The following is an 18,773-nucleotide window of genomic DNA, read 5'->3' as shown; positions in this document are numbered from 1 at the left end:
GAATAAGCAGTTAAGCTCTTTAAACAAGAGGTCTCTTTGTCCACAGCTACCTTTGGCAATAAAACAGGAAGCGTAAAGGCAAGTAGAAATCCTAAGTCAGAGCAGAAGGCGTATTGTTTTCTACGGAACGGCTTCACGAGTTGCTTGCAACTCCCTTTTTATTATTAATTTTAAGGAGAATTTCACAACTGCAACTATGAAATTTCTGTCCCATTCTTCATACTACTGTCTGGTTCTTCCAAGGGATTACTCTGCCTCCTCCGATAAGTCATTTTCTCTGCTGAAGTAGTATTTAAGACTGGGAGTTGGCTTTTGACCTGTATCCTAATAATCTCAACGTCGCTGTCATTCCAAGTGCAGTCTGTATTAGTTCATGAACTACGTGCATATGCATGTGTGTTTAATGTGACCTAGTGTCCTGGCAGCAAGGAAAATGCAGGAATAGTACAACTAACCACAGTATCAAACGGAAGAGAAGTTTTCATCTTTCATGAAAGTTTCCTGGTGGAACTCGAGAAATATATTTTGTGCATCATCTCTTCATAGGACTATTTTTTCGTTGGTTTTCTTTATTAAAAATAACCACCAACAACAAAAAGTCCCCCAGCCCTCCACCACATCTGCAGAGTAAGTCAGTCTGCTTCAGGTTCAATGGAGGACTGTGTCCCCAATTAAAAATCATAGTAGCACATGGGAAATGCAGGTCGTGGCAACCTTTTCTCTTGTGTTTATTCATTGCACCTGCAGGGTTCCCACTCCTCCGTCCCCAAATAAAATATCTGATGATAAGATCTGCTTGTTAAATGCATTTAACAAATCGATGCTAATCCATTTTTGTGGCAGGTGGCACGTCGCTGGGGGATTCAGAAAAATAGGCCAGCTATGAACTATGATAAACTTAGCCGATCACTTCGCTATTACTATGAAAAGGGAATCATGCAAAAGGTGAGTAGCTAATTTTGTATTAAATTTCACCAGAGTGTTGCATGTTAATCCATAAATCAGTTTACGAGGAGTACGTGTAACTGCATGGCATTGAATGTTTTTCATCTCTTCAGGCAAACACTAAGCTTTTTCACCTGCCAGGTCCAGTATATGCATCAAGTTACTTTTTTCTATGTAAAAAATGTCTGTGGTTTTAGTTCACACAATGCACATCGTGATTATAGGGAAAGAGGGAGCATTCAAAAATATCCAAAAGAGCTTCCTGGCACCTGGGAGAGGCAAATAGTCGAGTGTGGTATCAATAAGGCTTTGCAGATCTAAATTAGCTGCCCAGCGCTCAGGTACTTTGGTAACTGCAAGATAGGGGAGAAAATTTGTATCTATTAACATAACAAATACTTTAATATTTTACCAATAGTGTTCTAATAATACCATTTAAAAGTGGAATTTAATATTTTATAATAGGCTGAATGATGAGGAATATTTAACGATAATTTTTATATAACAGTCTGGTCTCGCTAACAGTGTTCAGCCCATCCTTTGGCTGTGGCTTGCTGATTTACATGTTTGTTTGAAATCCTGCTACGCGGCACTATGTGGAATGGCTGAGAAACCAATAGGAGAGGCTTGTCTGCTGCATCTACAAAAAACGGGCAGGGGTGATCAAAGATCACAATGAACACCTTGTGCTGTAAAACTTGTTCCATCTCTTTTCGCATCAGTTTTACGGCCTGTGATGACTAACGTGTTTAAACCTGCCGTTTGCCACTTCCATGAATGGCAGCAGTGCTCTCGGCTCAAGTTACTGGGCAACATTTCCAGTAGGTTTTGTGGAGTCTCGGTGTGGAGTTGCCTGCTTCAAGCCCTCTTGCTTCGATTACGGGATCGTTGCAGCGCTCTCCTTTTTCACTATCCAGGAGTCAACTGGGACAACAGTCTGGGCCAGTATTGGCTTACGGTGCTTCAGCAGCACAGCGCCTTAGCCGCTTCGGTGTGTCACCCAACTGCGCCTCGAGCCTTTGGGAAGTGGGCTGGAGACGCGGGGAGAGGCAGGAGCGCTTGATTCTGCCGGGGGGCGGTTGGGGCAGAGGAGTGCCTGGTGGCAGGTTGCAGCTCGGCTGTGTAGGCAGTTGTGCCGGCAGCACAGAGGCCGGGTTAAGGAGCAGCAAAGAGCAGAAGAAGTTGAAAAGGTGGGGATGGGGATACCGTAAGGCTGATAGTGCTGCCCAACCCACACATCCATTTAGTACGGACAGTTTACAAGCACTCCTGACAGCTAGCTCGCTGCTGCTTAAACTACTACTTTGTTATCTACAAGACCGTATTTAACACACGTTTTAAGAGCTGGTTTGGATGCTTATTTTTTTTCTGACATAGCGGTGTTTGAGGTTTGCCCTGGGATCCCTATTTGGCCAGTTAGTGTGGTTGTAGATTCATAGCAGGTTTCTTTACTGCGAGGTTTGTATGCACATTTTTCCCCCCTTTTCTTTCCAGTTAAGCGGTGGTAACAGGTTTTGCAAATGACCACTTTCTGAATGTAGCCTTCAGTCTGTCAAACCTGCGGACCCTAATTTGATGGAAAAAAAAAAAATTCTGCTGCAGATACAGCCCTCTACCAAAACTTTACACTATTTGTAGAATAAGGAAGGTGAAAATGTAAGGAGGTGCTTGAGGCTATTTTGCACCCATAAGAATATGGGTGCAACACTTTTGCCACCTTCATTCACTCACTTCCCATGCCGCGCTAGCTGGACTTGCAAGAAGCAGACAATATGATTTTTATTTTAAAATAATTTTAATAAACCCTGAGCATGCAACGTGGTTCATATTTTTTAACGTAATTCTTCAAATATGGTGCTTGAGAAGACACTATTGGATTTTTTTTTTTTAAAAAATAAGACAACAATTCTGTATTGGTTTTGTCATTCTTTAGCTTTTAGGAAGCTGAAGCGCGGACATTTCGCGCTGTTGCTGAATAAGGGACAACTTCAGGATCTTTGGACAAATTGCCCCTCCATAAGCAAATCCAAACGTCCCAGCTTTGCGTGAGCAATTGCTAAGTACATATTAGCCTGCATATTTGCTCACGCTGTCCCTGTACAATCAGCGCGCGCCATAACTTAAGTGCTTTTCTACGTAGGTGTGAATCAACCTGCGTAAAGCGAAATTCAGATCTCTGTCGTGCACTGTCACACTTTTTTCCACTTTGCACACAGAGTGTTGGACCTAGTCGTTTTATTTTGCTGCTGTGGCGACAGTTTGTTTACGTTTTCCGGTGAGAACAGTTCCATTTGTGGTTAGGTGTAGGAAACGATGGCAAACAGATGATTAGGAGCAGAATCCCTAGCCCGTCTTCCAGCAGGATATCACGTGCGGTTCTGCACAGTCTGCTTCTGCAGATCCCCGTTGTCTTGGCGAGGTCGTTGCTGTCACGTTATTAATTGTGTGAACGGAGACGAGTTCTTCACGAGACCGTAGAACTCGGGAGCTGCCAAACACGAGGCCTTACGCTGCACCCTTTTCTCCCTTCTGTTGTCCTAAGGTGGCCGGAGAAAGATACGTCTACAAGTTTGTTTGCGACCCTGAAGCGCTTTTCTCCATGGCTTTTCCAGACAACCAGCGCCCCTTGCTGAAGACTGACATGGAGCGCCACATCAACGAGGAGGACACGGTGCCTCTGTCCCACTTTGACGAGAGCATGGTCTACATGCAGGACGGTGGCTGCTGCAACACCCACCCCTATAACGAAGGCTATGTCTATTAACAACAGTGACAGTGACGGGGATGTTCTCCCCCCTCCCTTAGGCTTCTCCTCTCTCACAAGACCCAGAGGAAAGCTGAATCGACTTCAGTTTGTTTTTTAAATAGTACACTAAAAGGGGCTTTTCCTGTTGCATTACTCCTATGGTCTGCCATGGACAGCGCACTTTATTTGAAAGGGGAGGGTTGGAACCTAAACGTTATTCTGTGTAACAGGAGGAAAAGGGTGGGTTTGCTTTTTACTTAAGTTTGGGAAGGGAACATACAGGTTTTAAGTACAAAAAAAAAAAAAAGCTATATCATGTCTGTTTTGTTTCATATCAGCATAAGATATTGTACATTTTCTCTGGGTATCCATAGTACAGTTAATTCTCATTGTGCAAAATAACCCCTTGGTGATGGTATCAGCGCAGCATGCCTAGGGCATTTGTTTCTTGACGTTCTTGTCTTTCTGCAGTTATAAAAGAGAAGCAAAGTGTATACCACAGCATTTAATTTAGAAGCTTGCAGTGGCAGACCTTGCACCTTGCCTCTGAAAACAACCAGGTGTATCTTGAGAGTGTTTTCCCTTTTTTCTTTTTTTTTTTTTTTCCTTTTTGGTATGGCCTCAAAAAAAAAAAAAAAAAAAATTAAAAAATCCTGTTTAATGACAGAGTGGCCATAAGTACAGTGACCAAGCAGCAAAATCCCTGACTTCAGACTGCAAGCCGCATGCCGTATCTGGTGCCACGTTGCTATACGTATGTGGCCCGTGCTATGGCTTAGACCTTTCAGGATCCATTTGAGGGTAGTAATTTCATGTGGTAGGCTTGCTGATGATCATGTCAGCATTAAATACAGGATCATGATCGGGAGGGAGAAAACATTTTGTATCCTTCCATTTCCTTTGGTACATAAATAAGTTATTTAATCAATAGGAATTAACTGTACTAAGTCACATATCTAATTATGCTGTTTAGACACAGCAAGCACTCCTTGAGAAAAATATCCAATACACTAAATAGGTACTTTAGTAATTTTTAGACACGGTACCCATTAATATGCATTTAAACCTTTTACTGCTGTGTTATGTTGATAACATATATAAATACTAGATAATGCTAATGCTTCTGCTGCTGTCTTTTTCTGTAATATTCTCTTTGATGCTGAATTTACTATGACCATTTATAAGCAATGCTGTAACTACAGGTAGCATTTCAGGACAAAATAGATGACTTGAACCATTTATTGCTTAGAAAATAGCTTACGCCATAGCTGTGCTATAAGCATCCACGAATGACTGGTAAGCTTCAGCTTGCTAAGGAAAGCTCTGCAGAACCTTTTGTAATTTTCGGTGGAACGGAGACGTAGACGCACTGTCAAAGAATACCATGAAGTCGCTGTATGACGTTGTAGTGCTGGCACTGATGTTACCAATCAACTTATTTTGGACACTAAGTGTAAATGTGATCAGATATGCTCGGAAGGCAATTGAAATTTGGAGGGGGTTTGGGTTTGTTTTGTTGTTTTTTTTTTTTTTTTGGTTTGTTATTTTTTCAAATTGTTTTATTTTTGGAGAGGGGGAGTCTCGAACGCAAGTCACACCCGTTATTCTGTTTGTAGAACGAGAAGAAAAGAAAAAGGCCTGAGAAAAACCCAAAAGTTTAAAATATTTATGAGCACCTTTTCTGAAATATAGTATGTCCTAGTTTGAAGGGAGGGAGAGGGGGTAGGATCTGGATTTCTTTTTTTGCCCAGTGAAATTTAAATAGGTAGTATATGGAGTACCTCATTTTCCTGTTTTCCCGAGAAGCGGGAGGAAAATGAAAGCCTAACAATAAAACAACCAGGATAATTTTAATCATAATGGGTGGATTTCAAAGACAATCCTAGGTGGTGGGTTAATTTTCCATCCTCTGTCAGTTAAGGCACTAGTTAAGCTATGAATATTTTAATACGCAGTTAATCAAAAGCAAAGAAATAGTGGTCACTAGAAACCACAGGTGCATAAAAACCATTTGGGCAGGTATTTAATTTACTCAGATCCATACGACAACGTATTTTATGGGAGTGTATATATGCCTTAATATGTCACCTAATTCTGTCATCCGTAAGTCTCAATGGCACTTAAATTTTCAGTGATCAACCCAGAATCAGAAGCCTAAAAGCGCAGAATTAGCAAAAAGGAAAGGGAAAAGGTTGAGTAAGATTGTTTTAAAAAAAATGTGGTTTCCATTGAAATAAGGTTCAAATGAAACATGCTTTGATGAAAAGTCCTTGGATTGGTTTTGGTTCTTTAATGTCAGCACGGAGCGCCTCTTGCCTGTGGCAGGATGTGGGTATTTGGGAAAGGGGTTGGACAAAAAAGGAAAAAAAGAAAAAAAAAAGGGGAAAAAAAAGAAAAAGGAGAAAAAAATGCATCAAATGTGTAATATTTAAGAAGAAATATATATATATATATCTGTATATGGTAGTGACTCACTGAACAAAACAAGCAATCAGACCAACATTACATGATCTCTCAGCAGAAGATATAAAAGTCTTTCACTGAACTGATTAACCCTTTTTAAAATGTACCTAAGAGGTTTATTTAAAGTCTGTTTTTATTCCACTTTTTTGTTTGTTTGGGTTTTTTTTTTTTTTGTTTGTTTGGGGTTTTCAGGTAGAATAATAAATCTGGCAGCTGATTTCTGCAAGATTGTTGTGTATTGGATTCCTGACCATTTGGACTGGAGAAGGCCCCTGCAGTAAGGTTTGGAAGAGGAGATGATGGTCTGTTCCCAGCGCCTAGCATGGCTTCCTGCAAAAAGCAGCCCCCCCCCCAAAAAAAAAACAAACCAAAAAAGGAAATTAAGGAACATGTACAATTCACGTGTGTGTATGTATGAGTTATAGCCAGGAGTTAGATTGCCAGAGCATCGTATTTGACTGACAAAAGGGCGGAGGATGGTCTATGTAAATTCAGAGAAAGATTGATTCCGGCGAAGAACACTGGTGCGTTTTCACAGGGCATGTTAATACCCTCCTGAATTTGAATGCGGGGTGTTTGGGGCTGGGCTGGGGGTGCTGGGGTTTCGTTTGGTTGGTTGGGGGTTATGTTTGGGGTTGGTTTTTTTTGGTGTTGTTTTCGAGCTGTGCCACAAGCGGAGGGGAAACGCAGGCTTCGCTCTGGTTTGGGAGGAGCTGTGATGGATTTAGCTTGGGCGGTTTTGTTTGTATGTCTTTTCGCTGCCCAGAGCAGCCCGGGGTAGCGCTGCTGGGAAGCAAAGCCAGGAGGCACCGCTGCAGGACCCCCGCGCCGTGGTACGGCTGGAGGTGCTCGGGTGTCCTCTGCCGTGACGGTTCACTTGCACCGGTAACTGAACAGAGGTGAAATTAGATCAGGACTTGGCAGATCCCCTCGGAATCCGCGTGAGAGAGTTAAGATTGCAGGTTTAGGGCAACGCACAAATTTTTGCTTTAGGGATGTGACTTCCCATGACAGCCCAAGCCTTTTCTCTCCGAGGTCACACCGTCTAACTTTCCCACACACCAACTACGGTGCCAATCTTAACATTACGTTCTCCAAAAGCATGAATTTCGTCTGCTTATCAGACAGAATCTACCTTAGAGATGGCTGCGGTGGTAACTAGGGGAAATGGGGACGCAGGAACGTTAAGGATCGTTTTCTCTGGTAATTCCCTACTCGGAATCTTTTCATCCTGCTTTCATCTCTGGTACCTGGGACTGTTCCCCGGGGGTTAGCGCTTGGAGTTCTGTTGCCCTTGACATCTGGCTGGTTTGGGCTGCAAGTCCATCTTCACAGGACAATATCGTCTAGTAAAGGCTTTTGCCTCGTTGGCGGTTTGTTTGGTTGTTAACAGCAGGAAATAGATCAATGGGTGCAAAAACGGTATTATGAGGAAATCTTTACATTGTTAATGGCTGTACTTTCTCCTCTGAAGAGCATTAGCCGCAGGTCACATACTACAGGCAATAGCCCTCTTCAGTGCTCGCACTGAGGACTTTTCCAAATAATTTCTGTCAAAGATGTTTTGGGAGTCTTAATTAATACGATATCTTACACTCTAAGAATCATCATTCTGAAATAGCCCTCTTGGATCTAGCTGTAAGAGCCCAGGAGATCAGTTTCTCAGTTCACTTTGCTGGTTGGTTGGGGTTTGTGGTGGGTTTTTTTGGTGTTGTGTGGATTTTTAGGTTTTTGTGTGCGTTGTTTTTTTTTTTTTTTTTATCAGAGGCTACTCTGCTTGGAAAGGGAGGTGGCAGCTGGGAGCAGGTGGCTGTGCCTCGAACTCCAGTTCAAAGTCCCCTGCGTTTTGCTAAGCTACCAGGCTGGGAACTGGAGCAGCTGGGATACAGGACAGCCCTGCCCTCCTTGTTCTCTTACGGAAGAGGGAACTACGGTGCGTTGTCTTCTGTTGCCGCTTCTACAGGAGCGACGATCTCTGGCAGAGCAGGGGGATGGAAAGCGAGGGGCAGCAGCCTTTTAAAAGCACAGGATTGCACAGAGGGTGTCTGTCAGAGCCCTAAGAACCATAAATGCATCAGCAAAGCGCTGTACCTTGCCACCCAGCTGTCATGACTGCGTAGGCAGGTACAGTTAACTTCGCTTCAGGAGGCTGCAGTATTGGTTTCTCCCTTGAACGCCCGTTTAGTTTCTGTGGGAAGGAAATATCTGTGCCATCTTCTTATGTAATAGTCTGAAAATGCCTATGAAGAGTCTCCTTGACATTTTCCCACAGAACTATTTTTGTGTGAAAATGACACGACAAACATCTCCAAAAGAAGGGGTAAATAAACTCCAAGAAGACATCCATACATCATGTTCTCCAGAACTATAGCGTTACTTACCCTAGAAACGCGTCGTGGCTTCAGTACTGCTGCAGTATTACCCTTATTCCGTACTTTCGTTGGACTGACCTCAAAAAGGCACAGCATACCCCGAAGGTTTCTTTGAAATGAGCTTCCTGCTGTTAAGAGAGGTTACGGGAAGGTACCCCTGAGGCAGGGTCGCAATCGAGCGTTTGGATCCGATAAGCCATAGCTCCGTGTCTTTGCTCTTGCAAAGCTACGTGGGCATTTCTGCCCATGCCCGTGCTTTTTAGTTCCAGGGTAGAGAGGTAATTACAGCCGTTGGTTGGTTGTTCTTTTTTTCTTTCTTCTTGGTTTGTGAGAAGCTATGACTTGCTTTGTTTCAGAAGTGTCTCTATGTGTCGCTTTCCACGCTCCAGGTAACCAGGTGGATACTTGGGCTCCAAACCAGCGTTTTTGCTGTGTAATCCACAGGACAGGCTATGGCAGTTCCTTGCTGCTGCCCTCGAAAGGAAAGGGGAGAGGAGTTTTCACTCCTTTCTTTCCCCCTCACCTCTGTGATAGGACCCAGGTGATCTATCTGGAGATAGTTTAAACCGGTTCTTCACTCACTCATGATATTTTAGTGAACAGCGTGCTCGTTAGTCAGTACAGTGGCACTTCATAGAAGCTCAGGTACAGAGTTGGGTGATTTAGACGTACTGCAAAGGGCTCTCTAAGGTGGCTTTCCGTCAAAGCCTGGCACGGGCGATGGCATATGGCTACATGACCTAAATAGAGGCAGAAGGAGGTGTTTTTGCAGAGGTGCCAGCTCCTCAGAGCTGGAGATGTTTGCTGAAATACGCCGTTACGGCTGCTGCCTGGCTGGCTGGGGTGAGCCTGCCCTGGAAGACCTGGCGAGGGGCTCTGTGTGCGTGTAGAAAGCCAGAGAGAGAGCATGATCCCAGCATGCCTGGGCGAGGCAGAGATGGGAGAAAGTCTGTCGGGGGCAGTCTGGCCTACCGACTAGCTAATCCAGAGCTGATTAGTACAGGAAGGAGGAGGTTATATGACCAATATAGTAAATCATAGAGGTAATTATTTGAAAGACATGCTGCAGGAGGATCATAAGAAATGATGGAAAGTAATAAACTCTGTAAACAGCAGTGATTTTTTAAGACCCCAGTGCTTGTGGGAGTGCTTCAGGAAAAGGAAGAGAGAAAGTAAAACAGAAAAGGACAATAATATTAATGAGAACAACAGGAGTCAAACCATGGAGCTGCATTAGGGGGCCTGGAAGATTGCAGTGTTTTAGATAAGGAAGGGACGAAGATAAGTACAGAGTCAGTAAACTGAGATAAGAGCAAGAGAGAGAAGGTAATTGGAGGCAGTGCACTTTGTGGTCGCCGGGCCAAATGTTTTAGGCTAACAGAGCTGCACCAGGGATGTGTTTGGCCCCAGCGGTACATCCCCAAGGACAGGAATATCAGAACTGACTTGGGAGCGATGGTTGGTAATTTAGTGGAACCATCTGCGCAGTGTTTGGTAGCTGTTAAAAGAGCAAACAAGACATTGGAATATGCAGAGAGTGTTCTGGGCTGTAAATGTAGTGATTTTATTGTCCCACTGTATTAAAAAAAAAAAAAAAAAAGGAAAGAATACCTCATACGATAATGGGTCAGATTGTGGGTTGGTGTAAATCAGCTCGGTTTCCTTGAAGTCAGCTAAGTAGCTTTGTGCTAACAGTCTGTGGCCTGGTTTTAGTGGTGTGTATACCTATCTAGTGTGGTATATATACAATGTATACATTGTTCACAAAGATTTACGGATGGTCGAGACCTGGGGCACAGCATGAGACCAATAGTAAAAGATGAAATTAGATAAAAATATATGTCTTCTGAATTCTACTGGTGTAGCCAACTTGTTCCATTTTTGTACAAAGCTCTCTGGTGGTGCTCTGTACATCCCTTTAATTCTTCCAGTCATCTTTTGTGGCCGGTGCTGGCAGACTATACGTGCTGGAGTCCCTGCTGCAAGGGCCTCAGCACTGGTCTCTGCCGAGGTGGTTGGGATTTGTAGGGTCAGGCTGCCGAGGTGGTTGGGATTTGTAGGGTCAGGCTGCCGAGGTGGTTGGGGTTTGTAGGGTCAGGATGCCATCCAGGCTGTTCACGGAGATCATGTGGCCATTTAGAAGACTTAAGGAGTGCCCTAAGCTCCCGGCCTTTCTCGGCACTAACAAATTTCAGGTACACTTGCAGATTTAGCCACAAAGGCTAGACTTGCAAAGGCAATTCAGCCACTGCTCTGCTCGAGATTACGGGGCTCAGTGAGCCCAGCCGTAAGTATTTAGGATATCTGAGGGCCTCCCCAAAATCTTTCAAAAGCCGATCAGCTGAATCAGGCTTCTCTGCTTCCTGCAGGAATGAAATGGGGGGGGGGGGGAGACAAAATGAGGATCTGAATCTACAGGGAAATGAAATGAAGAACACTTTTGTCGTATTATTTTAGAGTTTCAGCATGGCACTGCAGGGAGGAGTTCATAGGAGCTGAGGCGGTCAAACGTTTCCTTGGAGCCCAGAATAGATGGGCTACACCCCGAAAAGGACTGTTAGTTTTATGCAGTGCGGGCAAGTGCCTGCTCAGCATTCAGGCTTCCATGAATTTGGGGTGGTTTTTTTGGTGTTTAATTCTTCCTAATACGTAGGGGAATACTCTGCTCAGTTACGTGTTATCTTTTAGACACTCTAATGCTCCACTTCATAGTACGTCAAGTTTCTTTGTGAATGTAGCCTTAACTGACTGAAGAAACCCTGCAACATAAGGAAAGGTCAGTTCCTGGAACTGTGCAATCCATTAAACTGAGTAGTTTCTGTGATCATGATGTGGCCTTGGGTAAGTGACGTAGCTTGGCTGTGGCAAAACCAGTCCTTGAACCTCAACTTGGCTTATTAAGGCTTTATGCCAGCAAAGCAGCTCCACGCATCGTGTAAACTTCTTGCCCCTCTGACCACTTCTGCAGTTCTGATCACCGCATCTAACGTCATGGGAGACTTAGAAAGAGTTGAGAGACATCCTAAGACTAAGCAAGGCTTACAAATGGCTTTGCATTAGCAGAAACATAAAAGAATTCAACTTGGGACAGATAGCGGAGAAGGAATAAAATCAAAGTCTGTGACATCATGAATTGTTTGGAGAAGAAGAGTAGGGAATCAAAATTTACTGAGTCTCATGACAAGAGTTTATTGGGGGGCAGTAGAAAAAAAAAGCAGTTGAGGTATTTAAGGAACATTAAGGAATTACTTTATCACACAGCACAATCATTAATTTGTGACGTTTATTGATGTAAGCTGTTTCGGGTGCCACCAATCTTAAAAGAAATAAAGAAAAATTTCTTAGGCAAATTCACGGAAGAAATGGCCAACAACAATTCTCAACTATGATGAAGAAGCTGAACTCTCCACATCGGGAAGTCCCTCATACCAAGACTGTCAGGCCTTCAGAGGATGTGCCAGAGTCACCCTCTTCCCATAGTCTCTTTCTGAACACCGATGCTGGTCTGTCCTGGGATGGATGGGCCTTTGGCTACAGGTGACTTGGTACCTCCTGGAAGTGAGTATTATCTGAAATGAAGGCACAAAGTTCTGGTGGCACAAGGTAGTGTTCTGTGCCCTGCATTTTGTTTGGGTCCTGTGATTGAACTAGAAAGGATGTAACACAACTGGCTTAATTAGTTTGGGTGTTTTTACACTGAATCTGTAAATTTGAACCTGGAACCCTTTGCCTCTGGGATTTGTTTTCCTTGCTAACAAGCCCATCCTTCACAAAGCGCTATTGTTGACTTGCGCGTGATTACTAAGCTGCTGACGTTGGGGTCAGAGTTATTTTTAAAGGTAGAAGAGAAACGTTGCCGCATTTGTGTTTAACTGGGAACTGCATGTCTTTCAAAAGAGAGGGAACAAACCAACAAAAAGCAAGGAAAAAACCTGACAGGTTAGTGAGTAATATGCCCGTTTTATATCCCTGCCACTTAACACCTAACGTTTCACCGTGACCTTTTCTCTCTGCGTGGCGGTTTTGCATCTAGCAAGCGAAGGCTGTTTAGTAACATATAGTGGTGAAGCAGGACTCGGAAGTTATAACGCCCCAAAATAAGGGGAGAGAGAAAATCACACTAATGAATGTCTTTCCCTTCTCATATTGCCTCTAACTCCATCAATAACATATTCCATAATGCTCTAAGTTCTATCCTCAACAGATAACAGTAAGCAGTGCATATCCTAATTTCATCAGACTTGGACTCTTACTTAAAACCTTAGGTGACTTCATGCATTTGTATCAGTTGTATCAACAGACCAGTGCATCTGACTCTCTGAAAGCAGGTGCGGATCCACACAGAGATTTCTCGTGACAAGACGGTTTGGATTTTGATGGGATGGTTGTGACAAACACAGACAGCAAGAAACCCAGATCTCTCAAGTAAAATAATAGAAAAAGCTCTGGAAATACTGTGTAAGCGGTGTCTTCAGTTAGTAATATTTTTGGAAGACAAAAGGCAGGTTTATTTGGCTGATTTGTGTGGCTTGGGGATGACCCTGTACATAAAATGCCATGGGAAGTCAGTATTTCTGTGAATTTATATAAGAGGATCTAGCCAGAGAAGCATGGCCTGCTGACTCATTGTCCCAAAATGGTATCAGTCTAAAATATCATTGCAAGTGTGAGCTGAATTCTCATACAAGCCCTAAATGGGACAGACAGCAGATCCATACATCAGGAGGACAGTGTCACATACGGCTGTATCCAGAGGGGCCGAGCAAAGGAAAGAATCCTGAGGCCATTAAGCGTAAGGAACGAAGATTATAGCTCTCAGTCTTGCTGCAAATTGGCGACTGCAAGCTGTAAATTGTATCTCAGGAGAAGTAAAAATTAGCTTGGAATGTCTTGCTCAGAGACCTTTAATTCTGGGGCATTAGATGAGTTTGGCTTCTGTTGGACCGCCCACCCAGGATCTCCTTTCTAGCTGGAGATGTAAGTAACTCAAGCCAACGAATTTTTGCACTTCATGAAGTGGTCTCAAATTTGCTAAGTAAAGTCCATCTGGAGTGTTCAACCAGATGTGTTAAAGAAAAAGTCATCATGTTAGAAAACGCACCTATATATTGAGAAGATTAAAAAATTAGAATGAGTGCGTAGACAGCAACATTATTGCTAAAGAAAAGGATCTAGAGGGGCTTATATACATAGCAAAAAGGACACCAAGGAAAGCAAGGCAGTTCCAATGTCTCAGATTTTTAATATCTATATGGATATATATTTTTTTTTGCGTGACCCTGCTTTATGAGGGGAAAAATAAGCTTCCCCTTAAAAGTTCAATACCTATCAAACTTCCCAGTCTTTTTCTTTGTTCTTGTTGTTGAAAGGCGAAATTCAGATTTAAAGCCGAAGCTGCTAACCCACTCTTTCCTGAATGCAGTTGTTGCTGTGCCATAATTAGAGAATACATCATGGACCAGTGTGGTATAATGTTTTTATCGACACAGATGTGAAGGAGATGTATTACCATGCCTGAGCTGCTTGTTATTTCCATGCTGTTATTTGTGAAGGCAGAGGTACGTTTTACAGCTCCTCCACGCAAAATGAAAAAGGTTTTTATAGCAACATTCCCAAGCATCTTTTATTTTTTCTGAGCCTCATATGCTGAAGGGAAAAAAAAAAAAAAAAAAAAAGAAGAGATAAAACCACTATTCTTTGAAGGTTTAGAAATTTTTGGATAATGGCACAGGTTTCATCACTTGTCTGCCTGTGAAAGTCATGACTGGAAAGTCCCGAGTCCTGACAAAGGATTTGAAAGGTAGAGTGTCTTAGAGAAGTAGCATAGATGTGATAGCTGATATTTGTGCGCTCACATATTCAAAGTGTGTATTTCAAGAAAAGTTATCAATTATTTTAGACTTTTATAACCTAGAAGTTGATGGTTCCTGGCTTGCCTAAACTACTTCTAGCAGCTGAGTTAATGCGGTTGAACCTACCTTCAGCTGTTTTCTTGCTCTGTTTTGTTGAAACAACAAAAATTGTCTTGGATCTCTCCTGTCATAAGTTTCTCTGGGCCCAAGTTGTCTGGGGAAATGTAGGTGTTCCTCAGCAGCAGACCTGTGCAAACGTTTCACAGTTCTGTTGTGGCTGTGGAAACAGAAAGGCAATAGGAAGAAAGAAACCCTCCACCTGCAAAAAATGAGGCTTTTGAGACTTTTTTTATATTGTACTGTCATCGTATATTTTTTGTGGAAAGACTCAGAAATAACCGTCTCATTTATGAATGTAAGATGATAAGGCTATAGGAAGCTATAAAAATGCCTTGAGAATGTAGGCTTTAAGGACTTAAAATTGTATTTTCCCTACCTGGAAATCTCCGAGGCTGAAAGCTTTCTGAGATGTCAGTTACCTCATTCTGCATGGCTTTCTAGATGTACAAGACTGGTTTCAAGAAGGATCTGAGCTTTAAGGAAGTTAGTCTATTTTGATCTTTAGTCTACTGTAAATTTGGAAGGAAACTCCAGATTTTGTGGGAAAAGGAGGGAAACTTTGTCGGAAAAGAGAGCAAGATTAAGTTTTCCAGAGTGCTGGAATGTGCAGTTGCCCAATGGAGCAGGAAAAAGAAAGTTAAAAATGCATGGATAATTACAGTTGACATATAGCTTTGTGATTTACTGCATGGGTACTATTCATGTACATAGACTCTATAGGCACTTTATATAATAGCCATGTAATTAATATATACATTATTAATATGTAAGTGCTTCTATTAAGAGAGGTCATTAATGATCCTGCCGTCCTGAAGCTGCAAGATACAACTTAGTGTGATCCCCATAAGACATTTGTTCCGGTCTGTCAGAATTAGACAAAAAAGCTGGGGTAAATTCTTCCCAGTACATAAAATCTGCTAATAAAACTATAGGGTATTTCAGAAGCAGCGAGTCTTGTCGCCCTGGAAAGGGAGCACACAGGGTGATTTTTGGTGAGGCAGGTAGCAAAGATAAGGAGGTGGATCAAGGAAGACTTAAAATAAACTGCCAATGGTCAGATGTCTAGGAACAGACGAGAGGAAGAACTGCCCCAATATATAATATATTCAGAGCTAAAAATATAAAACTTTTTGTTTCTCCTTTGTCCAGTTTCAAAATGGAGGTAGAAATCAGAAAAGGTCTGAGAAGCAGTTCTGAGGAAAGAACATGTAACAGATTCCTGTTACTGCCATAAGATAATCCATTTATTTGCTGCAAGTTCTGCATAACGATAGAAAAATCTTCAGCTTCCCCTGAGAATTGTAAAACAAGACTTCAAGGAAAAGAATAATAATTAGTGAGTTTAAGGTTAAGTATAATAGTTACGACAGGTAGTGGAGACTTTAGGATTGCAAATATAATCGACTCTGTCAAAAGAAGTTAAGAGAGAAGAATATTTAGTGGCAGTGTTTTAATGTACACAGTTCAAATGCTTTCTCTGAGTCTGCCTTAAGGTCTACAGCCAGGGTGTCCCTCTGCTTTTTTATGTGCCGGTACGTGATGTCTGGTTTCCTGAGTGTGTGAAGGTTCTCTGGGCAGGTGGAAGCCTGAACTGTGAAGGGACGGAGATTAAGGGCCAAACGCAATCCGAAACATCAGTTTTTGTCAATGTTTGCTGGCAGCAGAACTCCACTTCATGGCTTGGTAAGATCTCCAGCATTTTCAGTGGTGCTAGGAATTTTTCTGTACAGTTTGGGTAAAACAAGAACCCTGAAGTCTGTTGAATTCAAGAGGACTGGGCCCAAGATTTTGCTACTCGACCTCGTCATCATATGGATGAAGCTAATCTTGTATGCCTTATCGGCGTTTTTTGTGTTTACTTGCTACGAAGATGCTGATTCATTCTCCTTCTGCCCTTTCTTTATACATTTATTCTTGTATAGAGGGTATGAATCGAGCAAGGTCAAACCAATCAGCACAAATGCAAATGAGGATAAAAAGTAAAGAACTGGGCTGTGGCCTCCAGTTGTTCGCTGTCTTCTCCATGCAAATCCAAGAGGATTTCTTCCTCTGTGTTTTTTTTTGAGCTGTAACAGGCTATTACTTATTTTTATTCTGTGTCTCTGTCACTACCAGAACTCTTTAATCTGCTGTTTCTTCCTTCAGATGAGAAAAATCCTTTTTTCTTTTCATCCAATATACTTCACTTGGCTTGGGTTCTTCTGTGTTTTACACTCCTTCATTTTGAAAATCCCCTTTTCAGGAAGCTAAGGCAGACGTATCAGCTTGTTCAGATGGGTTAACATATCTGACAAAGTACTGTGGCAGAGAAACAATACGAAATACAAGTATGTGCAGCATTTAGTCTTGCAAATTTTCAGTCCTATCTAATACCTTTGGATCACGAGTTTCTTCTTAAAACAAGAAAACCCTAAAAGATTTATATCTACTAACTTTACTACTGTATCTACTAACACTACAACTAACACTGTATTTCAGGTCTCAGAATTTTGGGGATATCAGGCCACCTGCAATTGCATTTGAGAGGAGCTGAAGTATAGAGTCTATATAAGTAAATAGTTTTACTGAGCCTCACCCAGCTCACTTTTTTTTTTTTTTTTTTTTAATCTATTGATGGTCATAACAGTGTTTCTTCATTGAAGCATGTCCTGCTTACACTTCAAGTATTGCTGGGGAGCAGCTCCCTCCGGAAATATTATCTATTTTGTGACTAATACATTATAAAGATTGCAAGAGAAGTATAAAAATACGTTTGCATCAGAGGTGGTGGGAGAAGCTGATACCTTTCCTAGCATGTGTTCCGGCACATGATTAGCCTTCAGCCATGTAAAAAGATATTTTAGAGGACATTACCCCACTAAAAGTCACTCAACCTCAGCTGAGTCGAGGTCACTTGTGTACTTTGGAGATACAGCCTCATGAAAAAGATAAGCAATTACCTGAGGTTCTCCATATTCCTAAGCAGTTATGAGCTTCCTGACTGCAGTGAGGGCTATACAATTGTTCCTCGCAATATTATGGGATCGGAAAGTGAATTTCCTCCTTTATAGGTACATATTGAGATATGGGTGAGGAATGGTCCCACAAGGATTCATTTGATCTGGAGCTGAATCCAGCTGCATCCAGTTCAGCGGCTGTGCGCTGGATGCAATTTCCTACTTCTTCACACTCGGAGTCTCTAAGGAATTCTTCTGATGGGGGCTGCGTGACCCTCATCGGGAGCGGTGCGTTCGGGCAAAGCTCCTGCACTGAATCCCACCCCCACCTTAGTTGTCTGCTGTGGAATTTAGCAGCCCCGCAGAAGCGGTTTCCCAGACTGCAGTTCCTTCCCTAGACCGGAGGTCAAGGTAGCTGGCAGGAGTTCGGTGGGAAGGGAGAGATACAGGTCCTGTGGAAAGCTCAGTGCTGTGTTTTGGCCGAGCAGCAGTTTCATGCCACTGTGTGGTGCAGGGAGTTTTGGGAGCCAAGTACTCCGCTCACGTTTTGGTCCTACTGCTATTTGGAATTCCCAGGTGTCTTGGCATCTGACGTATGGGGTGATCCCCGATTTCTGCAGCGGTGCTGTCAGAACAGGCACCTCCTGCTAACCGGCACCTGTAATGGCAGCTCCGCTCAATTGAAAAGGGCAGGATCAAGCTGGTGGATTTGGAGGCTTTGTGATGTTAACAAGAGAAAAGATCCAGCAGAGTGCTTGCACATCAGATGTACTCTGCGTTTACTAGGGGGTGGTTGGGTCCTCGTACGATTCCATCTGTCCCTAAGGTGGTTTTTAGAGTAGAAGGAATGATGGAGCAATACTGAATAAGCAACATTTTCACTCCCATTCCCTGGCTCAGAAACCAAGATTTGTCACATTTGCATCCTTTTTATTCATAAAGGAGGGGAATTCAGGTTTTAATTTTTCACTCTTACTTTTAATAAATTAATTCAGCAGCTAATAAAAACAGGAGCTAAAGATCTCCTACGTGATCCATCCAAATCACAATGACCTTTCTTTGAACATGGGCTACCAGGACAGCATGAGCACGGCTCATATGAGACCTCAAAATTTGTTTGCTTTTGCACCTAATGCCAGAACTTAAACTCTGTTCTCCTAAGGCTGACAGGCTAATGTTCTAATTTACAGTGTCATGCAGCTGCCTATTTGGTTGAGTTTTCTTTTCTTCTCACAGAAGGTTAATTTCCATAAAAGGGATTTTGATTTGCCTGGGCTTGTTTGGATAAGATTTTATGGGATTTGGTTTCAGTCACTGTGTTTGATGTCTCATTGCATAA

At 42.6% G+C, this 18,773-nt stretch overlaps 1 protein-coding gene across 7 annotated transcripts in view; it reads left to right on the top strand.

The window, feature by feature from the left end:
• Positions 1–3,709, top strand: part of ETV1 (ETS variant transcription factor 1) — a 63,566-nt gene extending 59,857 nt beyond the window's left edge. For all 7 annotated transcript variants that reach the window (XM_086467537.1, XM_009951367.2, XM_009951368.2 and 4 more), the window contains 2 exons: positions 844–945; positions 3,488–3,709. In XM_086467537.1, coding sequence (XP_086323663.1) covers positions 844–945; positions 3,488–3,709 — 324 coding nt within the window. The remainder of the gene's footprint in view (positions 1–843; positions 946–3,487) is intronic.
• Positions 3,710–18,773: the final 15,064 nt, after the last annotated feature.

This window comes from Leptosomus discolor, chromosome 7, assembly GCF_034619465.1.
Source record: "Leptosomus discolor isolate bLepDis1 chromosome 7, bLepDis1.hap2, whole genome shotgun sequence".
Classification (NCBI taxonomy): Eukaryota; Metazoa; Chordata; class Aves; order Leptosomiformes; family Leptosomidae; genus Leptosomus; species Leptosomus discolor.
This window is presented reverse-complemented; position numbering and strand designations above follow the sequence as displayed.